This window comes from Brassica napus, chromosome C5, assembly GCF_020379485.1.
Source record: "Brassica napus cultivar Da-Ae chromosome C5, Da-Ae, whole genome shotgun sequence".
In the NCBI taxonomy this organism is placed as follows: Eukaryota; Viridiplantae; Streptophyta; class Magnoliopsida; order Brassicales; family Brassicaceae; genus Brassica; species Brassica napus.
Genome location: NC_063448.1, coordinates 6,282,998 through 6,303,647, shown reverse-complemented (window position 1 = coordinate 6,303,647; position 20,650 = coordinate 6,282,998). Strand labels below are relative to the sequence as shown.

The 20,650-nt window shown below is 36.0% G+C and overlaps 5 protein-coding genes and 1 long non-coding RNA gene across 11 annotated transcripts; 3 read left to right on the top strand and 3 right to left on the bottom strand.

Annotated features, from left to right (window-relative positions):
* Positions 1-2,663: 2,663 nt before the first annotated feature.
* On the bottom strand, positions 2,664-5,140 carry LOC106447513. The gene is made up of 7 exons (XR_001288994.3): positions 4,584-5,140; positions 4,362-4,498; positions 4,146-4,280; positions 3,610-3,854; positions 3,325-3,388; positions 3,079-3,232; positions 2,664-2,975 (listed from the first exon to the last, which is right to left on the bottom strand). It is a non-coding gene; the product is annotated as an uncharacterized LOC106447513 (long non-coding RNA).
* A 241-nt stretch (positions 5,141-5,381) lies between these two features.
* Positions 5,382-7,899, top strand: BNAC05G49340D. Its single transcript, XM_022709421.2, has 3 exons — positions 5,382-5,572; positions 6,772-7,548; positions 7,632-7,899. The coding sequence occupies exons 2-3, from the start codon at positions 6,815-6,817 to the stop codon at positions 7,750-7,752; spliced, it is 855 nt and encodes a 284-aa protein (XP_022565142.1). The 5' UTR covers positions 5,382-5,572; positions 6,772-6,814; the 3' UTR covers positions 7,753-7,899.
* A 253-nt stretch (positions 7,900-8,152) lies between these two features.
* On the top strand, positions 8,153-10,755 carry LOC106431595 (phosphatidylinositol 4-kinase gamma 6). Of its 4 annotated transcripts, none has more exons than XM_013872387.3 (3): positions 8,153-8,366; positions 8,448-8,633; positions 8,702-10,755. In XM_013872387.3, the coding sequence occupies exon 3, from the start codon at positions 8,773-8,775 to the stop codon at positions 10,606-10,608; it is 1,836 nt and encodes a 611-aa protein (XP_013727841.1). In that variant the 5' UTR covers positions 8,153-8,366; positions 8,448-8,633; positions 8,702-8,772; the 3' UTR covers positions 10,609-10,755. The 4 variants fall into 4 exon arrangements, with proteins under 4 accessions (XP_013727841.1, XP_013727843.1, XP_013727844.1 ...); XM_013872389.3 differs by having other exon boundaries at positions 8,167-8,397; positions 8,525-8,633; XM_013872388.3 differs by having other exon boundaries at positions 8,182-8,397; positions 8,541-8,633.
* An 800-nt stretch (positions 10,756-11,555) lies between these two features.
* Positions 11,556-13,240, bottom strand: LOC106431587 (DNA-3-methyladenine glycosylase). Its single transcript, XM_013872384.3, has 5 exons — positions 12,830-13,240; positions 12,609-12,666; positions 12,424-12,507; positions 12,194-12,335; positions 11,556-12,074 (listed from the first exon to the last, which is right to left on the bottom strand). The coding sequence occupies exons 1-5, from the start codon at positions 13,209-13,211 to the stop codon at positions 11,796-11,798; spliced, it is 945 nt and encodes a 314-aa protein (XP_013727838.1). The 5' UTR covers positions 13,212-13,240; the 3' UTR covers positions 11,556-11,795.
* A 565-nt stretch (positions 13,241-13,805) lies between these two features.
* LOC106431580 (putative pentatricopeptide repeat-containing protein At1g13630) lies at positions 13,806-17,577 on the top strand. Of its 3 annotated transcripts, XM_022709924.2 has the most exons (4): positions 13,809-14,744; positions 14,872-16,958; positions 17,042-17,117; positions 17,218-17,577. In XM_022709924.2, exons 1-2 carry the CDS (start codon positions 14,297-14,299, stop codon positions 16,881-16,883), a joined length of 2,460 nt encoding a protein of 819 aa, XP_022565645.1. In that variant the 5' UTR covers positions 13,809-14,296; the 3' UTR covers positions 16,884-16,958; positions 17,042-17,117; positions 17,218-17,577. The 3 variants fall into 3 exon arrangements, with proteins under 3 accessions (XP_013727828.1, XP_022565645.1, XP_013727826.1); XM_013872374.3 differs by having other exon boundaries at positions 13,806-14,744; positions 17,039-17,577; XM_013872372.3 differs by having other exon boundaries at positions 13,812-14,744; positions 17,042-17,577.
* Positions 17,252-19,666, bottom strand: LOC106431581 (protein GOLVEN 5). Its single transcript, XM_013872375.3, has 3 exons — positions 18,643-19,666; positions 18,359-18,405; positions 17,252-18,147 (listed from the first exon to the last, which is right to left on the bottom strand). The coding sequence occupies exons 1-3, from the start codon at positions 18,716-18,718 to the stop codon at positions 17,947-17,949; spliced, it is 324 nt and encodes a 107-aa protein (XP_013727829.1). The 5' UTR covers positions 18,719-19,666; the 3' UTR covers positions 17,252-17,946.
* Positions 19,667-20,650: the final 984 nt, after the last annotated feature.

Below are 20,650 nucleotides of genomic sequence, written 5' to 3'. Positions count from 1 at the left end.
AATGACACTTAAGTTTGAGTTTGAGTTTGATTTTTAAGAAATGGTGATGAAAAAATGGAGATGAAGAACGTAAAAAATGATGTTGGAGAAGAAGGAGAGATTTGGGGGTCTAGGGATCCGGATTGGGTTGGGTCGGATTATTGTGTTTGGATAGGTAGTGGTTGAATTGGTAAATAAATAGAAGTTTCAGGGTTTTGAAGTCTTTTTAACTATTTTTCTGTTTAAAATTAATTTAAAATAAAAATCAAAATATAAGGGGTCCTTTTTAGATTTTTTCTAGACCAATTGGTCTATATCAGCATTTGATCCTTTCTTATCGATAAAAACCTGAGTTTTTATTAATGTCATTCTACTATTTTAATTTAATAGTTGGTGTAAAAATAGCATCATCTTATTTCACATATGTTTTTAACTTGATTCAAATTATGTTTAATTTGACTAGATCCTTTCTCCGCGCTACACGCGGGTGATATATTTAAATTTGTTATATCTATCATTTTTATTTGTATACGAATTTTTGCATATTAAATTATATATAACTAATTTTTAAATTTGATTTTTTTTTATATTTTTAGTTTGAAGTAAGTATTTCTATTATATGTAACACAATTAACTAATAAAATATGAAGAATCAAGTCTGAGATTTTAGAATTATGTAAAAAAATATAATTATGTATAGAAGATAAATTATCTTAGTTTAAAAGATCAGAATCTCATCTCGAATAAATTCACGAAAAGAAAAAGTACTCCAATAACCTACTTAAAATATAAAACCCCTTTTTCAAAAAAAAACGTACTTAATAGTGTTTTTTTACGTGTAATAGTTGAAAACTGACAATTGAATATCAATCTAAAATATTATTTTAATATATTCAATGGTAAAATATTAATTGTAATAAACAAATTTTGAATTTTGTAATATTACATGAATTAGAAGTCTTTAAAATCTAAAATCTATTTTATTAACGTAATATATTTTTTATTCATTTATTATTTTTGACGTTACAAAATATCTCTTTAGTTTTATTTGTATATTATTTTTTTTTAATAATTTAGTTTATTTTTAAATAATTTAAAAATTGTCAAGAATATAATATGTTTAAAATTATTTATTTATATATATCTAGATATGATGTCTCATTTTTATGTGTGTTTACGTTGAGCATATTTAATTTGTAGTTTATATATCTAATAACACTTTGTTGCGTGCCGTTCTATGGTTTTAATAAATGTGTTGTCATTTCATTTTTATTACTACTAACATGATTTTTTATTTTTAATGTTATGTATTGTATTTTATCGTATATTTTCTAACCCTTCATGGTGGCAATTTTTTTAGAATTATTTTAATTAGATAATATGTTTAAAGATGTAAATAAACTGTGTATGTTGTAAATTTAGACTTTTTAGTGTAACTTAGCACTATTGATTATGAAAATTATATTATTATTTTATTTTACTAAATCTTTCTTTCTGTGTATATTTTTTGTTTTATTTTGTATTTTTACAATTTTATTGCCTTATTCTTTAATTACAGAGAATTGTTATTTCCAATTTTTGTTTCATATACCTTAAAAGTCTTCGATTGATTTTTGCTTGTTTTCTTTCTCTAATTACAATGTGCAGTTCGACAGTTTTTTTGGGGATCAAACTACTAATATCATCAGATAGAAAATCTTAAACTTCAAGAATCGAGTGAGTATTTGTGCTAGAGAAAACTGATTTAGCCACTAATATGGTGAGATATTATAATATTAGAAGGTATGCAAACTCTTCTTTGTTGTCCTACGCTGGACATAATTAAGTTATTGTCAATTGATTATATATTTGTGATAACTGGAAATACATCTTTATGTCTTTCTTACATCATCTTTAATTGGTTTACGGTTCGACCATTTCTAATATATTGAGAGTAACATAATATTAGATGTTGATTATCTCCTTCCAATTAAGAATGCACAATATGAGAGAAATTCAAGGTGAGACCACTTTACAATTTTGTCGTCATATCTATATAGAGTTAGTTTATAGATTACTCTATCTGTTTTAAAATGTAATCAGTTTTAATTAAAATTTGTAATATTTAAAAGTTATTACTTTAAAAAACTGTCATTTAATATATAAATTTAATTAATTACACAGTAATTTAAATAATTTAATTGGCCACACAATATGCAATAAATATAAAGTTACATTAAAATATAAAAATAATTTATGTAGTGAAACAAAAAATACTTTTAAACCATTATATTATAAAATAAAAGAAATATTCAAATTATATTGAAACATTAGAATAGTAAAAATCAGAAAAGCTGAAATCTCAACGTCAATCATTTACGTCGGCTATGTCTTAGACCATCTCCAATGTATTCCTCTATTTGTTTTCTCTAAAAGAGTTTCATAATAGATATGGATTTGTCTCCGATGTATTTTTCTATTTTCTTTCCTAAAAAGGAATGTTCTTGATATATTATTTTCTAAGTTTACAAATAATATTTTTTATTTAAATTGTTACATTTATCATTTTATTTGTATTTGAATTTTTGTATATTAAATTATACATAACTAATTTTTAAATTTGATTTTTTTAATATTTTTAGTTTGAAATAAATATTTCTATTATATGTAACACAATTAACTAATAAAATATGAAGAATCAAGTCTGAATTTTTAGAGTTTTGTAAAAAAAAAAATTATATACGTATATAACATAAATTATTTTAGAGTTATTCTTTTCTAAGTTTACAAATAAAAGTAGTTAGGATTTTCCCTATTACATAATGATTAGAAATATTAAAAAAAGTAAATAACATAAGAAAGAGCTCTGTTTTAAAAAAAAGAAGCAAAATTGCTATATTTTCACCCATTTTGGCCTTCCACCCAATTCGTCACTTTCACTACATCTAAGCATTCTTTGTGCAGGTCTCCAACGTTTCCATGCCGCAACATGTTGATTTCCTCGATTCAAAATAAAACTGTAGGCAAAAAGATAAAGAGTTTGGCTTACTTTTCCGAGAAGAAACTGGTTCACCACGTATAAGAGTAATCATATATCATCATCATGAGAAGAAGACATACATTGTTTTAGGGGAAGAGAAAACTCATTGATTTCATGGTTAGTGATGATGGGTCATAGTCATAATTGTCACCAGCTTTCACGAATCTTCCTCTCACTATTTTTCTCGTGTAAGCTCTCACTCTGCGAGATGCATATCGAATCTTTTTCCCAATACTACAACTCAAACAATTAAATCTTGAATCATTTTTTTTTGTAAAAACTATGTTTTATAACGCTTTTTAATAAGAAAAGAAAAAAAAACTCACATGTGCTTGAGTTTCTTCTCTTTGTATCTCAACTTAGCTTCATTCCTTGCTCGTGGAGAACCAACTTCAATATTAGATTCCCATGGCGAATCAAATAAACAGAATTAATTATGAACAATTAAATAATATGGATGCCTTCAATAATACCCCAAAACCGAGCATGATTAATTAAAAGAGGCACCCAGGGCTTGTGGATATTAGGTGGATATTGCCTATAAAGTGTATCTCAAAACAATGCCCAACCAATTATCTGAATAGCAAATAAAACCTCAAATTTAAACACACCTGTAGACACCAAACCAAATGGAGAGCTTGGCTTGATTGGGTATAGACCGTGCTGCGACTTCGCATTACCCGGTTGATTTATGATAGTTACGATAGGACCTGATGTATCCGCCTTCTCCCCAATATGATCCCCATGAGTTACAAATAATAATCCAGTAGTCTTCACCTCCGTCTGTTGTTCCATGCCACACGGCTAGCACATCATGGTTTCCAAAGCCATCCTCACATGGACCTGTACATAAACCCTGAGGAAGCACAAACACAAAAATTCATGACAATGTTCTTAAAGAAAATGAATATTTTTGGTGACAGTGTCGAATGGATATACAGATTTGTAGAATGTCAAGGCCGTCTGATTTATAGAATTTCATGACAATGGTTTCAAAGACAAAGTGATTCATCTCGTTAACTAAAAAAGCAAACTGAAACTATGACTCCTCACATCTTAGTCTACAATCCAAACTTTGAAAAATGTACAAAGTGATTCATCTCGTTAACTTGAGATAAATGAACTTAGAAAGTGTTGGCTGTTGTACCTCCATCACATCCACCATTGTCGTCCTCTCTGTAGTAGTCTATGAACTCTTGTTCCCACAAATATATCAATTCTCCGGTCTTGATCTTGTTTATACCGTTCACCGCTCCAACCACCGAGAGCGTCCAACAACTTCCTATTTTATCAAAAATAACTGCAATCTCAACCGCAATGGCGATGCACAAATCCAATCGTGCAAAGAAATAATGAATCATACCACATATGTGTCCCTGATTTTTGACTGGAATGACAGCTCCTTCCTCTCTCCAATTAACTTCACGACTGAACCTCCTCGCAAAGACGGACGGTGGTAAGAGGCGCGACCAGCAGGATGAATCCATGTATCACCGAATTCTGCAATCAAAGATTGAACATTTAGATTATCGGTTATGGGAAAAATAGAAGATTTGAGAAAAAAAAATGCTTGTCGTTATAATACCTTATCATCAAGAGAAGTAGAGTGATTTCCATGAATTACCCATGTTTCTTGATGTTTTTCAAGTCCCAAAAACAGATTAATTTGGCAACAATGAACTGGCCAGATCTTCAGAGGCGGAGAGCCTCAAACGCAGAGTGCAAAAAAACAGCATCGGAAGAAGACAATTTTGAAAATCTTTCTAGCTTAATAAAATGGTACACTGACAATCTTGCTGAGCATCGATCATACTCTCAACCTGCTTATATTTATAGATTTGAGATGAATGAAAGGGAGAAGACGACATGGAATCTGGATTCAATGGGATTAACAATTATGGTAGAATTAAAACAAATACACTGAACCATAGGGAAGGTGAAGAGATAACGAAAGGGGAGGCGAAAAGATGAGACTCTGAAAAGCCGACGTTGGGTTTTGGAAGAGAGGATAACGTGGAAACCGTATCTACCGTATTTGGGCTAAACGAGCTCGACGAAACCAGTCAGAATCTGGCCGGCTAAACTTTAAGCCCAGATAAATTCGTGGGCTGCTGACGTGGCGAATTTCAGACACTCTATTGGCTGATTTTAATTGATGACGTGGATAGTCTCACAAACCTTCATATTCACCTTTTAGTATAGGTTAGATTTGCAAGTCTCACAGCTATATTTTATGAATAATATTGTGTATATTATATAGTATGAACTAGAATATTTTGAAGTACAAGAAATTTTATATTTTTGTCGACAAGTATGAGAGTTAATAAAATGAAAAAGGAAAATTGAAAACGTGGCCGGCCATTGTTGTATATGCATCCATTATCTTTAGGACAAAAGTTGACCTGTTTTAATCTCTTTAAATTTGATCACACGAACCAATAAATCGAAGCCAAATCCACACGAAGATTAGAAAAAACAATACTATAAATGCATATACAACCAATTCCTTCCCTTGAGAAAGTTTCGATATTTTCAGAATAGTTGTAATTCTAAGTTTCAGAAGAAAGTGAGAAGGTATGTCGATCTTGTATGGATTTATTCTTAACTTCTTATTGATTCTGTTGACTTCTGAAGGGTCTACATTTTCTGATGATGTTTTTTCAGTTTTTTTTGGGGGTAATGATGTTTTGGTGACGGCAATATGATTTTTCCACTCTTTGGTTATAGATCGTGATTACTGAATTTACATTTCATTGATTTATTTAATGGATTTTTGTCCATTTTCTTGTTTTTCATGGAGAACCAGTTAAAAAACATATGACATTTTCTCTTCCAGGTTAGCTTGTGAAACGATCCAAATTTTTCATTTGTATTTCAAACTTATCAGGGTATCAACCCTTAATCTGTTTTCAGTTTTAATACATTTTTTTTTTTCATTTTGATAATAGTTGTTAGGTTTAATTTTTGTGGTAGCAAGACTCTTAGAAGGATTCAAGCCTATATCTGCTGATCAACTAATTCAAGTTTCTTTGTTTATTCTTCCATCATTGTTCTTTGAAAGATCATTATCTTCAAGTCTAAATTTTTGAGATTGTTAGTTGCTAGATTCTTTAGTCATGAAATATTAACCACTTTGTTCATTAAATCTTTTTGTTTTTTTGTAACTTAACATTAAAAGCGGAGTCTATGGCTTTGTTCATTAAATCTTCATATATATTGTGAAGATTAGGATGTTGCTGTAGTTGTTTAATCAAAAGCTTGTGTGAGTTGCAGAAAACCCCACATACTTTTTCTCAAGTTCTTGCCACTTTTCTTCATGACACATGCCTCTAACTATTTTTTTTTTTAATGAATATCATGTCTCTAACTAACTAGGAAACTGTTAATCATTCGCTAGATAAATCAGGGGTTTGATTCTAAAACCAGTATCATCATGTCTTCTCGCATTAGGTTTGAATTTTGTATAATGCTCATGTCTTTTTTTTTTCTTTCCATCAACAAAAGTTGAAATGATGGTTGTTGATTGCATCTTTTACTGTCTTTAATATCACTTTACAAATGGAATAGTGGAGAGACTCATCATTTGTTTTGACTTCTGGGGGCCATGCCCTTGATAAACCATCTACGACCGTGTGTAAATTACCTTTTGTGACTTCCATTCAAATGATACTCTTATACACATAACTTCTTTTTAGCTCTATGTTTCTCCTCAACGGGTTGCTATAATTTGGGAAGAGATTGACCTACCTGATCTCAATTGTTGTCTTCTGCAGAGACGAAGCTATATTATCTTCAGGCCGCAACCAGGCAACCACTATGAATGATCTACAAAGCATAAGCGACAAAATGTTTATGGACAAGAATGTATCAGCATGCGACTTACAAGAGAGCGTAGTTTGTAACTGCAAGGAGCCTACTCAAATCGTCGTCAAAGATATATGTGTCGATGAGGGTGTGCCTATGGTGCAGGAGAAGTTCTTATTCAACAAGGAAGAAACTCTCAAAGTAAATGGGAATGTTTCCGAACCCAAGTCCTCAGAAGACAACAAGCCTGAAGAATGTGTTGACACTAAAGATGTTATGGAGTTGGTTGTGACTGGAGATGAAGTTGGTTGCGAGAAACCGCCACTTGAAAATGTAGTAGCTGAATCAGAAAGTGTCTCTAACAAGGCTTTGACCTTGAGAGATATTATATCAATGGAGGATTCCAATAAACCTCTCAACAATGTCAACACTAATGAGCCTGAAGGAGACCTAGGCCGTGATATAGAACAGAGGAAAACAGTGGAGAAAAAATCAGTTAGCTGGAGATATCTTCCCTCAGAAACGGTGGAACCAGAGAACCAACGGCTAAACAATGTACTCGTAGAGGACTCTTATGATCATCACCATCTCTTCTCAAGTTATGAGTTTGGTGCAAGAAGTTTCTCTGAAGCAGCAGAGTCAGGTTTAGCTCATATAACTTACTCTGGACCCATCTCAATCTCCGGAAGCCTCTCAGCTCGATCTGATGGAAGCACTGTCAGCGCAAACTCCTTCGCTTTCCCAGTGTAAATATACATACGTACATACATACACTCACAAACATATATAAATCAACTTATTATCTGCATAACCATTTTTGTGAATACAGATTGCAACGTGAATGGAACAGCAGTCCTGCAAGAATGGTGAGAGCTAAGAAGAGACAGGAAAAAGGTTGGAGACATTACTCTCTTATCTGTTGTAGATTCTGCAGATCGAGGGTGCCTTGATTTCAGTAAATATTGTTTTTGTTTTTGAGTTTTGAGGGTTTTTCCCCAAGTTTCATGTGTTGCTTCAAACACAAGGCACAAACCCTAAGTTGCGGCAAACTCTTGATTGTTATTTCCTTATGTTATATGGGCTTTTTTAAGTACCAAGGCCCATTTGTTTGCAACTTGTTAAGGAAACTGTATACAATCTTGTCGTATTCGTCAGTAAAGACGGTACAAGTTGCCACGTCATTATCTAATCTCCCTTTTTCATCACAGCGTGTCCCCCTCAGTGAGAGCCACGTATCATGCCTCAATCGAACGGCTGTTATCTCGTACGGAACTATCCATCGGACGGCTCTCTTGGCCTGTTTTAGATATTACAAAAATAAAATTAAAATACAAAGCCGACGTGTCACCAGTGATGATAAAGTAACCATGGCCCATACTTCGCTGGAGTTTAAAAAAGGCCGTCGCGAGAGAGAGAGATAGAAGAGACGGAGGAGAGGAGAGGAGGCTAAAGGATCAGTGACTCACTGAGTCGGATTTGAGCGAGTCATTGCCTCCATCGAAGATCTCTTTCTTGAGTTTGCTCCCTCCCTCAGTGTCTCCTCTTCGTCCACGATGCTTACGATGTAACTGAAAATCTTCAGATCTAGGTTTCTTGTGAGTTTTCTTCTTCAAATCGCTGATTCTCGTTATGTTTCATCTGTTAGGTTGTAGTTCTCGGAATCTCTGAATCTGTTTTGATCATTATAAGGAAGATCATGTTCGTTGTGTTGATTGTTTAAAGTTTCGTGGATAAAAAGATGTGTGTGATGGATAAACGTTTCAAGAGGTGTGCACAAAGAAGATATCTCCAAGTAGTCTTCAGTATCTGTGTAGAAACCGAGATAAAGAAGGTGGCTTTAAATCTAGATATAAAGATAAATCTTCTAGAGTTCTGATCGTATTCGGTGTCTTTATGCAGATGGCTTACCTGATGTAACACCAGGCTAAAGTTTCCTTCTGCCTTGTTGAGCTCCGTGTTGGTTCTGAGAGATGGCAATGGCAGTCTTCAAGTCTCCCATTAAAGGGGAATTTCATGGATCTAGAAATATGGAATCGAAGGAGTTCAAGCATCATCATCTGCTTCATCGCCACTCTTCAGGACGAAGACGTGTTTTCGTGCAAACCGAAACTGGCTGTGTTTTGGGGATGGATCTTGACCGTAGTGACAACGTTCATACTGTTAAAAAGAGGCTTCAGATTGCCTTTAACCTCCCCACGGAGGAAAGTTCCTTGACCTTTGGGGATATGGTGCTGAAGAACGATGACTTGAGTGCTGTGAGGAATGATTCTCCGCTTCTGCTGAAGCGTAACTTAATGCACAGAAGCTCGTCTACTCCGTGTCTGTCACCTACTGGGAGTGATCTGCAGAGAAAAGATCTAAGTGCTCCTATTGAGATACTTAGTCACTCGCGTTGTTTTCTGTCTTTGAAGCAAACGGCTAATGACATTGTTGAGGCGATGAAAGCAGGTGTAGAGCCGATCCCTGTTAATGGTGGGATGGGAGGGGCGTACTATTTTAGGAATGAGAAGGGTCAGAGCGTTGCAATTGTCAAGCCTACAGATGAAGAACCGTTTGCTCCGAATAACCCTAAAGGCTTCACAGGGAAATCGCTTGGGGATCCTGGTTTAAAGCCTTCTGTGCGTGTCGGAGAAACCGGATATAGAGAAGTTGCTGCCTACCTTCTTGACCATGATCACTTTGCTAATGTTCCCCCTACGGCACTCGTGAAGATAACACACACTGTATTCAATGTCAACGATGGAGTGAACGGTAACAGATCTCGTGAGAAGAAGAAGCTGGTCAGCAGCAAGATTGCTTCGTTCCAGAAGTTTGTAGCTCACGATTTTGATGCTAGCGATCACGGGACTTCAAGCTTTCCGGTTGCTTCTGTGCACCGCATTGGGATATTGGACATAAGGATTCTCAACACAGACCGGCATGGTGGAAACCTTTTGGTGAAGAAGCCTGATGGTAGGTTTGGTCAAGTGGAGCTTATTCCGATAGATCACGGCCTTTGCTTGCCAGAAACACTCGAAGATCCTTACTTTGAGTGGATTCATTGGCCTCAGGCGTCGATACCTTTCTCTGAAGAAGAGCTTGACTACATACTAAGTCTTGATCCTGTGAAAGACTGTGAAATGCTGCGAAGAGAGCTTCCAATGATTCGAGAGGCTTGTCTTAGGGTTCTAGCTCTGTGTACTGTTTTCCTTAAAGAAGCGGCTGCTTATGGACTCTGTCTTGCAGAGATTGGTGAGATGATGACTCGGGAGTTCCACGCAGGAGGAGAAGTTCCAAGTGTACTTGAAATGTTGGGTATCGAAGCCAAGAGATTGATCGCAGAAGGAGACATTTTATCTCTCAGGTCAGATGTAGAAGGAGAGACAGAGTTTCAGTTTGATCTAGACTACAGTGACTTAGATTCGGTTTATAGCTCCAAGACACAAACCCTCATCGTCAAAAACCCATTTTCAAACGGACGTTCTTCACTTGGAAAGCTAGAGGAGGAAGAAGAGGATGAAACCGAAGAAGAGGCAGGACTTGCTCTATCTCTCTCAGAGCTCTCGACATTAACGAAGGACAACAAAATGGGATCCATGTACCTGAACACTCCAAGAGACGAAACTGAGAAGACATTGTCAAGTCACAAGAGCGCGAACGTGCTGCTGCCGGTCAGCACAAACTTTGTGAAGTTAGCAGACATGATAGAAGCCGAATGGGTTGTGTTCTTGGAGAAGTTTCAGGAGTTGCTCGACTCTGCTTTTGCAGAGCGTCGGACCATGACGTTGAGGAGTAGACAGAGACTTGGTACATCGTGCCAGTTTTGAGAACATACAAGACTTCACATAATAGAAAAGACCGAGGAGTTTACGTCTCACGGGGTTTGAAGTAGTGACTTGTTATCTACGTTACGATTAGCTTGCTTTTGTGGCCACGACGAACAATTGCAATGCGAATAAAGTTCTTTTTTATCATCTGTAGTGCTTCGTAAATATTTCTATTTTTTTCTCATGTTTACAAGAATAACAATAGTTGCCCAATATTTAACCAGTTAAAATTAAGGTTTTTACTATCTTTCAGCTAAAGTTATTCAAACAAAATCGAAACGTATCATTCATCCATTGTTATCTTCATTCCTGCTTTTGTTAATTTTATGGCAACTTGTCATCGTTTGGTCTGAGAATGAGATGTGTTTGTGATAAACTTATACTTTAGTGGACACAATTTATCACAGCCACATCAATGACCATTACTTGTCTGCTTGTCAATGTCCTTACAAAAGCATTTTCTTTAAAGTCTTGATACTTTATTTAAACTTGTAACCAACTTGTTCAACGTTGAAACTGTTAAGAGACATTGGAATTATTGGGAAACTTAGTCTCTGAAATCTTTTTCTTCATATTTGTTTTGAATAATTTTAAGGTTTTAATGGAAGCATTTTGAATAACTTTGGTTCTCATTGCATGGGAAGCCGACATGTAGAAATGATCTGAAAAGCTTAGAAAATACAGTAAATCAATTACAGCAAAAGTAAACAAGATCATCTTAGCAATTTTTGTTCTCTGTCGGCGTTAATGATTAATTTTCACTTAAAAGGCATTTTCTTAATTATTGTATGATTTATTGAAATTTATTCTCCTGTTAAAAAGAAACAAATAAATTAAGGCCCTATTCAGCTGTATTCAACATAAAGTACAGCTTTTAGTTTAGGGAAAAGCCAAACCGAACTGAAAATGAAAGTTCGGTTAAATACCTAATCAAATTATAAGCAATGTAGTTATAATATGTTTTTGCTGAAAAAGGCAGATCCATACATTTCGATATAAGAGTAAAATCCAATCAAAACCATAAACTATATAAGTTTGATAAGGGATCAAAAACCTTGAAATAACAAGCAGTTTGATTTCAAATACTTTTATTAAACCAAAGAAAAAGTCAAACGCTCGAAAATATGTTCCCAAATATGTTTTACCCCAAAATGAACCGAAAAACTTGATTAGCCTCAGTCCAAATATCATATATGCCTCCATGGCCTCTCAGCGAGGCTCACACAATCACCATGTCTAAAACAATCAACGAGGTGATCAATTGTTAACCCTGCCGCTTGCATGAAAGAATGTACGATAACTGGACCGACGAATCGAAACCCTCGTTTGATCATATCTTTGCTAATTATCTCAGCCTTGGGAGATCTCAGTGGTACATTTCTTGAATATTTGAATCTGTTAATAATCGGTTTGTAATCCATAAACCCCCACATGTAGCTGCTAAATGATCCAAACTCCTTGACCACCTGCAAAAAAAAGTTTTGTTTGTTATTATAATATAAAACAAAGGTGTAACAGAAATCTATACAAGAGATTATATAGAGGTGCTTCGCAAGAAAAATGGGAAGAAAATATGGGAACTTGCCTTGGTTATGCATCTGGCATTGTCAACTATACACCTGACTCTACTCTCTTGTAGCATTATTGCTTTGTTTGATGCAATCTCTGTGATCTCTTTCTCTCCCATATTGACCACCAGATTTGGGTCAAACTCACAAAATGCTTCTCTACTTTCAAAAAATTTCATTAACATCCATAAAATTATTATCTACAGGTATACTATAGCAATTTATGAAAAGTAGTTAGAGATTTCACCTAAAGAGTTCTTTGCGTTTTAAAATCTCAGTCCAGTTATAGTCCATTAACATTCCCGACATGGCAAGGTACTCAAAAAGCAAGCTGGTTTAATGATTAGTCATCATCATTCAAAAATAATATTTTTTTTTCTTAAACAATTGAACTGTAAGCATGGTATACAATTGTGGAAGCTATAATCATACTTATCATCATAGACAGGGACTCCCCATTGCTGATCATGAAACGTTACGTAGACTTCATCTACAACGAAACAACAAAAAACCCTCGTTATATTTTACTTATCATGATCATAACGGAACTGTTTTAGTTTAATCACATTAATGATCCTCTAATTAACTTGTATATAGATATAAGATACTATACATATATGGTTTTAGTTTAGGACATTTCTCAATGATCTTACCACTTTTCTTGGTGATCCAATTACACCTCTTTGGTTCATCACTATTGAAATCCTCATGTAGACGTTGTTCTTGTTGTCGCGGAATAGTTTTAGGAACAAATGTTTCTCTTCTACGAGGAGATGATATTAAACCGAGTGCTAGAGAGATCCTTTGTTCTAACGTGGAAGTTGAATCCGTGGCAGAGGAATCGGTGGAGTTTTGAGAGAGTGATAGAGATATGGAAGAGAGTGAGAAAGAAGAAGAAGTACTACGTTGTAGCGTGATCGGATATATCCTCTTTAAGTGTTTGGCAAAGAAATTTGATGTTTGCTTAGTCTCCTTTTCTCTTACACTCTTACTTTTCTCCAAGATGGCTCTTCTATTAGGGCTTGCTTTGTACATGTTTGGTTCATAGAGTAAATAAAAACAAAAGATGATCACAGGTACTTATAGGGAGAGCAGTGCACCAAAAAATGGAGATCAATAGCTCGATAGAAGTAACTACACCTAAGTTGGTGAAATGTAGATTTCATGTTTGTGAAATTTTACCATATTTGAATAATTCCTCCACTAGTGTATAAAGAAACGGCAGTTTCATGTATCTCTTGGTAATGAAATTTATTTAAGTTGAAAAAGACATGGCACGATTTTGCAATATATATTTAAGGTGTTTTAGATCTAATGCATGTATCAAGAAAGGTGACAGACAACCAAGCTGGTGAAGTGATCCATCTTATTACCTTTTGGAATCCATCAACTTTAATATTTAATTTGTTAGAGTTCTCTTTGTGTATTTGATTTGAAACACTAATTGATAGATGTATAATCAAATTTGAGTATGATACATGCATGAATGGATGTATAACAAATATAAGTTCTGTAACTTTTAATTTTGTGATGAAAAACTGCTAATCTTGGAATAAGATGCTGTTTAAAAACCACAATAGTCTAGCTCGCACTCGCCAAATCTTTTAGTGATGAAATAAAAAGGATTTAATCAAATAAAGTAAATTAAATAATCGTAAAAGAGGATTATTCTTAGCTTCTACTCTTTGCTGCTGCATGTTGATTTTAAAGAGACATCAACGTTTCGCCTATTTCAGACAAAGAAGGCTCATCTCTCTCTACGTATATATGTTTAGTTTGTCTAAATTAGTTAAATGGATGTTATTGCATGTAAACAGAGGGGTAAATTGATGTGTATATAACTAACTATCCGTGTAGACGGACAGTACTGTACCAATGATTTTGAAACCGCTCTAGAAATAGAACCGGAACGGATAATAGATTCGGTTAGTTGAAAACCGGAATTAGGTTTTAAATCATAAACCCGAAAATCTTAAAACCCTTGTCGTCTTCTCCGTCTCTGCCCTCCCAAACTTTCCGGGAAAACAAATTTTTCTCTCCGGCGACTCTCAATTCTCTAAATTTTCTCTGGAAACGACAAGGGAGTCTCCCGAATTGGCAAACCCTAATTCCCAAATTCCATGATCTGCAGATGGATTGCATTCAATCCAAGCAAATTGTCCCGTGTCCTCTCTCCTTTCTCTTCCCTCTCATCCACTAAACCCTCCTCCTCCGTCGCGAAACTCGACGACGAGCCGCTTTCCGCAGCCAATTTCGCATCGGATCAGAGAGATTACTTCCGTCGAGAGATTCTCTTCGGGATGAAGAAGATCGGGTTCCGGGAGTATCTCCACGGGCGTCAGTTTCGAAGCTTGGCTTCGGAGTTGAAGCAGGTCCACGTCGAAGAGATCATGTGTGAATTGATGGGTGAAAGTTCGGATCTTTCGGTTTGGTTTTTCAAAGAGCTGAAAGATGTTTATGGGTTTCGCCACTCGAGGCTCTCCTCGTTGTTGGTTTCGCATATCTTAGCCGGTCAAAGACGTTTCAAAGAGCTTCAAGTGGTTTTGGAAGAGCTCCTCCAAGAAGAAGGCAAGTTGTTCAATTTCGCTTAATGCTTAGAGCTTTTGTATAAAAGAGGAACCTTTAGAGTTGTGTAATGTAGAAATCTTCTTCTTCGTTTGTTACCTGAATATGACCTTATTGCTTTTTCTTTTAGGCTCTGGTTCAGCATTTTCGCTATGTGAGCTTCTCTCTACTAGCTTCAGGAAGTGGGATTCTACCAACGTAGTTTGGGATATGTTGCTGTTTCTCTCATCGAGATCCAAAATGGTTGATGATTCTCTTTATATACTGGAGAAGATGAGGGATCTGAACTTGAGTGTCTCTACACAAGCATACAACTCAATCTTGTACAACTTGAGAGAAACAGATAAGATGTGGGATCTGTACAAGGCCATCGAGTCTAAGAACGAGCACACGTACTCAACAGTTGTAGATGGATTGTGTCGCCAACAAAAGCTAGAAGACGCAGTTTCTTTCCTCCGGACTTCCCAGTGGAAAGACATTGGCCCCTCTGTAGTTTCTTTCAATAGTATAATGTCAGCTTACTGTAAATTAGGTTTTGTAGATACGGCCAAGTCGTTTCTCTGTACAGTTTTGAAATGCGGATTGGTTCCTAGTGTACATAGCCACAACATACTCATCAACGGACTCTGTCTAGCTGGTTCAATCGGAGAAGCTTTGGAACTGGCTGGTGATATGAGTATCCACGGAGTGGAGCCTGATACCGTGACGTACAATATTCTTGCGAAAGGGTTTCATCTCCTCGGTATGATCAAATGGGTTTGGGAGGTCATTCAACAGATGCTTGATAAAGGTTTGACTCCTGATGTTATTACATACACGATATTACTATGTGGTCATTGCCAGTTAGGGAACATAGACAAGGGCTTGAGACTGCTGAAGGATATGTTGTCGAGAGGGTTTGAGTTGAACAGCGTCATCCCCTGCAGTGTGATGCTCAGCGGTTTATGTAAAACAGGACGGATCGAAGAAGCTTTCTCGCTGTTCTATAGAATGAAAGCCAATGGTGTAAGACCTGATTTCGTGGCGTATTCTATTGTGATTCATGGCTTGTGTAGATTAGGAGAGCTTGATTTGGCTATTTGGCTTTACGACGAGATGTGTTCCAAAAGAATACTCCCGAATTCGAGGACGCATGGTGCTATGCTGCTTGGTTTATGTCGGAAAGGGATGATACTTGAGGCAAGAGCGCTTTTGAATTCTCTGATCTCAACCGGCTGCACACTTGATATTATCCTGTACAATATCGTTATTGATGGGTATGCAAAGTCTGGTTGCATTGAGGAGGCGTTAGAGTTATTCAGATTAGTGACAGAGAGTGGGATAACTCCGAATGTCGCCACTTTCAATTCTTTGATTCACGGTTATTGCAAGACTCAGAACATAGCTGAGGCTAGAAAGGTCTTGGATGTCATCAAGTTATATAACTTGGTTCCAAGCGCTGTGAGTTACACAACTCTGATGAATGCATATGCTAACTGTGGAGATACTGAAAAGGTAGACGAGTTGCGCCGTGAGATGAAAGCGAATGGGATCTCACCGACCAACTTCACATACTCTGTGATCATCAAAGGACTTTGCATAGGCCAGAAAATCGAGAAATACAACCAGGTACTGCGGGACATGGCTTCCGAAGGTGTAACTCCAGATCAGATCACTTACAACACTGTTATTCAGCATCTATGCAGGGCTAAAGATTTGTTCAGAGCGTTTGAGTTATTCGAAGAAATGAAATCTCGAAACCTTGAGCCCACGCCTGCCACTTATGATATTCTAATCAACGGCCTTTGTTTCTACGGTTACTTAAAGGATGCTGAGAGGTTTCTCTGTTCGCTTCAGGAGAGGGATGCTAGTTTATCGAAATTTGCTTATGCTACACTGATCAAGGCGCATTGTGTAAAAGGTGATCCTGAAGTGGCGGTGAAGCTGTTTTGTCAGGTGCTAGATAGAGGATTCGATGTTTCTGTTAGGGATTACAGTGCGGTGATCAATCGTCTGTGTAGGAGAGGATTGGCAAAGGAGGCTAAGTTCTTCTTCTGCCTGATGTTATCACGGGGAGTTTCGCCTGATTTAGATATCTGCAGGGTGATGATCAAGTCATCAGATGTGCTTGCTTGGACAATTAAAGCAGGTTTATTGCCTTGAAAAGTTATTGTCTCATCTTATGTGCTAGCTAGCTGGCGAAGGCACACTTCAGTAGAGAAACTGTCACATGAAGAGGTAACTTTCATTAGTTTAAATGTTATTGTAAAATAATAAACCAAACAAGTTGCTTTGCTAATTAACTGATGCTTTATTAGCAGATTAATTTTAGCTACTGGATGGTACCATCGGCCACCAATTGTATCGCTGTCGCATTAGCTTCTTCAATGGATCGCTGTTAGTGATGTTTCTTGATCATTGGTTTTATTGTTCTTATAGATACTTCCTCTTTGTTGTCCATTTATCATCGAATGATTAATTCTTACTGTTGATCAAGCACCGTGCAAAGCAGCTTTTGACTTTCTCTCTACAAACACAAAGCTGTCATTGGTGGTTTTGCTTCTCGAGTCTAAAGCCGTATTGTCTTGTTGAAGTTCTTCTGAAGGTAAACCCCGTGGTCCAAATCTGCATTGTACAGTAGTGTTGATGAATGGGTTCAAATGGGGAAAAGGGTATATAACTAATCAAGCTTCATGTGTTAGGCTTATTTTTGTTACTTCAGTTTTCTGGGATGGGACTCAAGAGTCTGAGCCTGTTCTTGACTGTGACATCTTGTAAGGTTGTTGTTCTTGATGTAAGAACATATCTTGTCAATGTTTGATTCATTTTTTGTGTACCAATCCCCATCATTTTTTTTTGTTTTGGTTTCCTCTGACGATTTTCGGATGTAAGAAGTCTATTATATACAATGTATCGAAGAAAAGATTACAACAAAACTTGGAACTCTGCAAATATTCAATCATTTTTTTACTACAAGCAAGTTTTATGTGTGTTTGTGACAACATCCACCAATGACAAAATGAAACCATTGAGATAACACCACTTGGTTATACATATACCACATTTCTATATATATAATGAATATAACGATATTACAAACACAGCTCACAAAATTACAAATTACCCATATATATGTATGTATAATATCTTATACTGATATTTGATTAATATTTAATAGGGAGGATCATTTTGTTGGGTCTTTTATATAAATATAAGATAAATCTCGTCAGTTGTTTTTGGGAGGATGGTGCCTTGGTTTCCAGTAATCAGCAGTGTAGGCAACGAGATCATCCTCTTCCTCAACACCTGTCTCCTTCTCTATTGGCTTCTTCGGATTTATCTTCATCTTTGTCGTCTCCTTACTAAACTCTTCTCCACTTCTTCCTTGTACTCTCGCCTTCTTCATTGCATCATAACCATCAACATGCTTCACCATTCAACATATTCTTAGTTTTCATATAAAGTATACTACTACTGGAGTACATACATGTTCATGAGTAGATTCAACCTAGCTAAATCTTGACTAATTAACATATAAGAACTACAAGAGAGGCCATTATATATTAAAGTAGTACGTATGTATTATTCACTACTCAAAGAAAACATAGAAGTAAACATTTGGAACGTGAATAGTATACCTTTGCATTTGAAACAACGTTAACACTTGACTTTTCATTCTTATCTCCTGATGAAATAAAATATGACACATATTAGATACGTTCTGGTTAAGACAAATATATAAAATCATGCATGCATTATCTTTCATACAAAATGGAAACAAATAATAATTCGATTGGCATTCTCATAATGCAAGTTATTACGTAAAGGTCATAAACTATGGGTTAATATCTCGAATATTCATGACATTCAAAATATGAATAGTTTATCAGAGAAAAGGGAAGTAAAATAGAGAGAGATAAACCATGAAGGGAATATCCACACGAGAGGCAAAACAAAAGAAGGATCAACAAACATAGAAAGCTTGAAGTGATGGTCATCGCTTATTTTTGACCTTAGCTACGAAAATGTTCTCAGAAATGAGTTATGAGATCAAATCATGCAAATGGTGATGATGAAGTATAAATGTTAATTAACTAGTGTTTATATAGGAGATCCAAGAGAAAGACAAATATAAAACTATATTTTTATTTTACCACAAGCCATGTGTCTCTATTGGGAACCTGTCATCGACGTTTGGGACATGAATAGATTCCCAAAAAAATGCAGGAAACTGTAAATTACAACATGAGGATCCAAGTTTTCACTTCACAGTTAGCACTATAAGGACCTTTCCAACTAGATTAAGAGAATGAAAAAAGTTAAGTGAATATAGTCTTGTATTCTATCAATGCAGTTTGAAATAATATGAGATATTTTTGAGAATTAAGATTATAAACTTCTATATTTAAAAATATTTTGGTCCAATTCTAATATCTCAACAAAGGTAGGTACCGGTCATAACAATGTAAAAGAAAAACATCTGGTTGACCAAACTTAAGTCAATAGGATGCATTATTCAAGAACAGCCCTAAAAGTTCGAATGGTAACGAACGGGACAAATGCGGGACAACTGTGGTATGATTCTAATAGTAACAAAAACATATAGATACGTAAGTATATGTAAAGATTTTGGTTACCATTAACAGCGATGCAGTGCAGTCCGTCACCATTCAGAGTTTTAATAAAAACTGAACAGTACATTTATGTGCAGTTGAATACATTTATATGTTTTCCGGAGAGCAATTCTTAGCTTCAACTTCTTTTTTTTTCTTCGTTTCTAGAGATTCGATATTTGAAAGCCCATACATTCGCTAGAACGGGATTCAAACCATCTTAATTTTTTTTTTAAAATAAACCATTTCAAACGAAAATCAAACACACAGTCCATTAAATCTTTGTTAGATAATCTAAAATTATAGCTATTATATTGTGAAACTAGAGAATAGAATCTGTGTATTCTTGTTTCTGTTATTATTCATAAACATAAAGAGTCCTTTATATATAGGGAATTACAAGAGAGATAAAAGGAAACACAAATATGGAAATAGTACAAATCATAAACTAATAAGGAAAAAGGAAACTAGAGTTTCTCTCTCTCTATAGCCGCCGGCTCTCTCTCTCCTCTGAGACGCGGCCGTCTCTCTCTCTCTCTCTCTCTAGCATTGGGCCGGTTATGTACCGGGCCGGTTATGGACATCCACAATATGATTTATAATACTCTCCCTTGGATGTCATAACCATACAGAGCTGCCTCATTAAAATTTTACCAGGAAAATCCAGTAGGACAAAATCATGGTGAAGAAAAAAGAGTACAACACGTATTACTCTCCCTGTTCTGAACATCACTGAAGGTCTTTCAACCTACGCATCCCAATCTGATGCGTAAGCTTTCTGAATGTGCAAGTAGGAAGTGATTTGGTGAACAGGTCGGCTGAGTTGTCGCTGGAACGCACTTGGACTACTTGGACCTCGCCGGCTTTCTGTAGCTCGTGCGTGAAGAAGAACTTAGGCAAGATGTGCTTCGTCCGGTCTCCTTTGATGTAGTCATCCTTAAGCTGAGCAATGCAAGCTGCATTGTCCTCATACATCACGGTTGGTGCGTCCTTGCCTTCGGACATCCCACAATCAACTCGAACATGTTGGGTCATGGACCTCAACCAAACACACTCGCGGCTGGCCTCATGTATCGCCAAGATCTCCGAATGGTTTGAAGATGTGGCCGCGATCGTCTGCTTCATGGAACGCCATGATATGGCCGTATCACCATGAGTAAAGACGTAGCCGGTCTGTGATCGAGCATTGTGAGGATCTGAGAGATAACCTGCATCAGCAAAGACAACTAACCCTTCTTTGTTATGGTTAGTATAAAATAAACCCAAGTCTTTCGCTCCTTTCAGGTAACGAAGAACATGTTTAATCCCGTTCCAGTG

Bases quoted from the DNA above. Each gene is read 5' to 3' on its own strand.
- LOC106431580 (XM_013872374.3), top strand. From the start codon at position 14,297: ATGATCTGCAGATGGATTGCATTCAATCCAAGCAAATTGTCCCGTGTC. The intron at 14,745-14,871 runs GCAAGTTGTTCA...TTTTTCTTTTAG, and splicing joins AGAGCTCCTCCAAGAAGAAG to GCTCTGGTTCAGCATTTTCG.
- LOC106431587 (XM_013872384.3), bottom strand. From the start codon at position 13,211: ATGTACAAAGCAAGCCCTAATAGAAGAGCCATCTTGGAGAAAAGTAAG. The intron at 12,508-12,608 runs GTATGATTATAG...TCATTAAACCAG, and splicing joins GTCCCTGTCTATGATGATAA to CTTGCTTTTTGAGTACCTTG. The intron at 12,336-12,423 runs GTGAAATCTCTA...TTTTGAAAGTAG, and splicing joins AAACGCAAAGAACTCTTTAG to AGAAGCATTTTGTGAGTTTG.
- LOC106431581 (XM_013872375.3), bottom strand. From the start codon at position 18,718: ATGACCATCACTTCAAGCTTTCTATGTTTGTTGATCCTTCTTTTGTTT. The intron at 18,406-18,642 runs GTTTATCTCTCT...TTATTTCATCAG, and splicing joins GTGTGGATATTCCCTTCATG to GAGATAAGAATGAAAAGTCA. The intron at 18,148-18,358 runs GTATACTATTCA...TGAATGGTGAAG, and splicing joins ACGTTGTTTCAAATGCAAAG to CATGTTGATGGTTATGATGC.
- LOC106431595 (XM_013872387.3), top strand. From the start codon at position 8,773: ATGGCAATGGCAGTCTTCAAGTCTCCCATTAAAGGGGAATTTCATGGA.
- BNAC05G49340D (XM_022709421.2), top strand. From the start codon at position 6,815: ATGAATGATCTACAAAGCATAAGCGACAAAATGTTTATGGACAAGAAT. The intron at 7,549-7,631 runs GTAAATATACAT...TTGTGAATACAG, and splicing joins AACTCCTTCGCTTTCCCAGT to ATTGCAACGTGAATGGAACA.